Source organism: Halyomorpha halys, unplaced genomic scaffold (assembly GCF_000696795.3).
Source record: "Halyomorpha halys isolate HHAL.00 unplaced genomic scaffold, Hhal_1.1 Scaffold476.1, whole genome shotgun sequence".
Classification (NCBI taxonomy): Eukaryota; Metazoa; Arthropoda; class Insecta; order Hemiptera; family Pentatomidae; genus Halyomorpha; species Halyomorpha halys.
The window spans coordinates 728,899-730,778 of NW_027115949.1; the positions used below are offsets into that span (position 1 = coordinate 728,899).

Consider the following 1,880-nt stretch of genomic DNA (forward strand, 5'->3'; position numbering starts at 1 on the left):
ATTAAATTAATCCTCCTTAGCCTCCTATTCATAAAGTATAAACATTTGTGTTTACATGGATAAAAGTTGTATTGAACGGAATTAATTAGCAAACACTCTAGAATCAAAATAAACAACGAACAAACGAAAAACGACAGGACTTTTTGAATGCCCTGGTATTTCTCGCATGGGGGAAAAATTACTACCGAAGAGATTTGAGCATCTTGGAGCAGTGAACAGAGTTGTCCTGCATATCTGTGTACGCTGCAATGGACAGTTTAATGAAGAGGTAGAAAATAATTTTTTTAAATAGGAAATATTTCCTTTTGAAAAAAAAAAAAGTCGAAAAAAATTAAGTACCCTACATATAGTGAGAATGAGGAATTTTTATTAGAAAAAAAAAAACAATAGTTTTTATGCCATAATAATCCTTTATTATTATTAGTTACAAAATGTCACTTCTTTTTTTTTTTTAAATAAACAATACAATGTCTAAAGAAGGGATTTTACTAGTTCCAGAACCGGACTTTTGTTTTAGAAATCTTTAACTTTGCACACTGTTTGTAAATAAGATTAGATTTTTGGGACCATAGAGACCAGAATTCCGTTCAATGATGGTTTGGCAACCAAAAAACTTACCACTAATCACATTAGTTTGTTTATTTATTTTTGGGGGGGGGGGGTAGAAGGGTGAGGGATGAGAAGAAGGGAAGAAACTGGCTTATAGCAGTAGTTAGCATAAACTACATAAAATAATGTAAAAATCTAATAAAAAAAAAACATACAAAGAGAATCGGCTATTTTTTTTAAATAAATAAAGAATATCTTTTATGTCATAAAAATCCTTTATTAATAACAGCAAAATGTTACTATTCTTTCTGCGAATGGAAGAATATATAACAGAAGAGATTTTACTAGGTCCAGAACCTCACCTTGGTTTTGGAAGTTTCTAACTTTGCACAATGCTTGCAAAGAAGATTCAATTTTTGGGTACAAGGAATCCAGAAGTCCGTCCAATGATGGTTTGGCAACTAATTTGAAAAACCCGTCTAAGTTGGAGCCATCGTATTCAGGTCTGGAAGCACCAAATTCAACATTTCCTAACTTCTCTACTTTGAAATCGTTGAGGGTGATGCACTTCTCAGCACCGTGATGCAGAGTGTAGGACAAATGGACGGAGTTGTCACGAATCCTAGCGTACGCCGACATGTTGGTTCCGGCAATCTCCAGGTGAGGTAGTACAATGGTCAACAGTCCAAATCCGTAATTGATATCGAAGGTCATATCATTTCCATTTATTTCTTGCCAGCAGTCTCCGGTCCTTTTGAAGGAGTCTATGCCCAAGAATGAGCCGCCAGAGTACTTCACCTATAAAAGAAGGTTATCAGTGATTTCATTGAAAATGTAATGAAAGAGGTCCAAAATATATTTATAGCGATAAAACATTACCTTTGATCCCAGAGGTATTTCCGGAAATGGTGCACTTGTAGTTCCTAAACTGCGTTGACGGTCATTCAAATATTCTGCAATGCTGTCTAGTCCATCATTGATATTAACTCTCTTGGCACCTGCAGCTGCAAGAGCTGAGAGCAATACTAAGCAGAAGAACTTGTACATCTTGTAAAAGTGAAGTGACTATCATTGGCGAGAGCAGACAATATATACTAAAGCGAAGACACTTCAAAAGATATGAATCGTTTACAATTTTAAAGGTCGATTTTAATTCTTAATGTTCTTCCCCTATGTGAAATACAAATACATAATATTAAATTCGCTTAGTGGAATATTCTTTATCTTATCTGTCGCTAATTGAACATCTTCTTTTGTTTTGTTTTTTATTTCGAATTCCTTTTGTTGGATTGGACATATTTTTTTTTTTACTTTTGTAGTTAGCTTTATTA

General features: G+C 34.0%; 1 protein-coding gene across 1 annotated transcript; it reads right to left on the minus strand.

The window, feature by feature from the left end:
• Positions 1–805: 805 nt before the first annotated feature.
• Positions 806–1,614, minus strand: LOC106683295 (uncharacterized). Its single transcript, XM_014424665.3, has 2 exons — positions 1,429–1,614; positions 806–1,347 (listed from the first exon to the last, which is right to left on the minus strand). Exons 1-2 carry the CDS (start codon positions 1,594–1,596, stop codon positions 829–831), a joined length of 687 nt encoding a protein of 228 aa, XP_014280151.1. The 5' UTR covers positions 1,597–1,614; the 3' UTR covers positions 806–828.
• Positions 1,615–1,880: the final 266 nt, after the last annotated feature.

Coding starts and splice junctions, on each gene's coding strand:
- LOC106683295 (XM_014424665.3), bottom strand. CDS start 1,596: ATGTACAAGTTCTTCTGCTTAGTATTGCTCTCAGCTCTTGCAGCTGCA. Junction 1,348..1,428: donor AAATACCTCTGGGATCAAAG/GTAATGTTTTAT, acceptor CTTCTTTTATAG/GTGAAGTACTCTGGCGGCTC.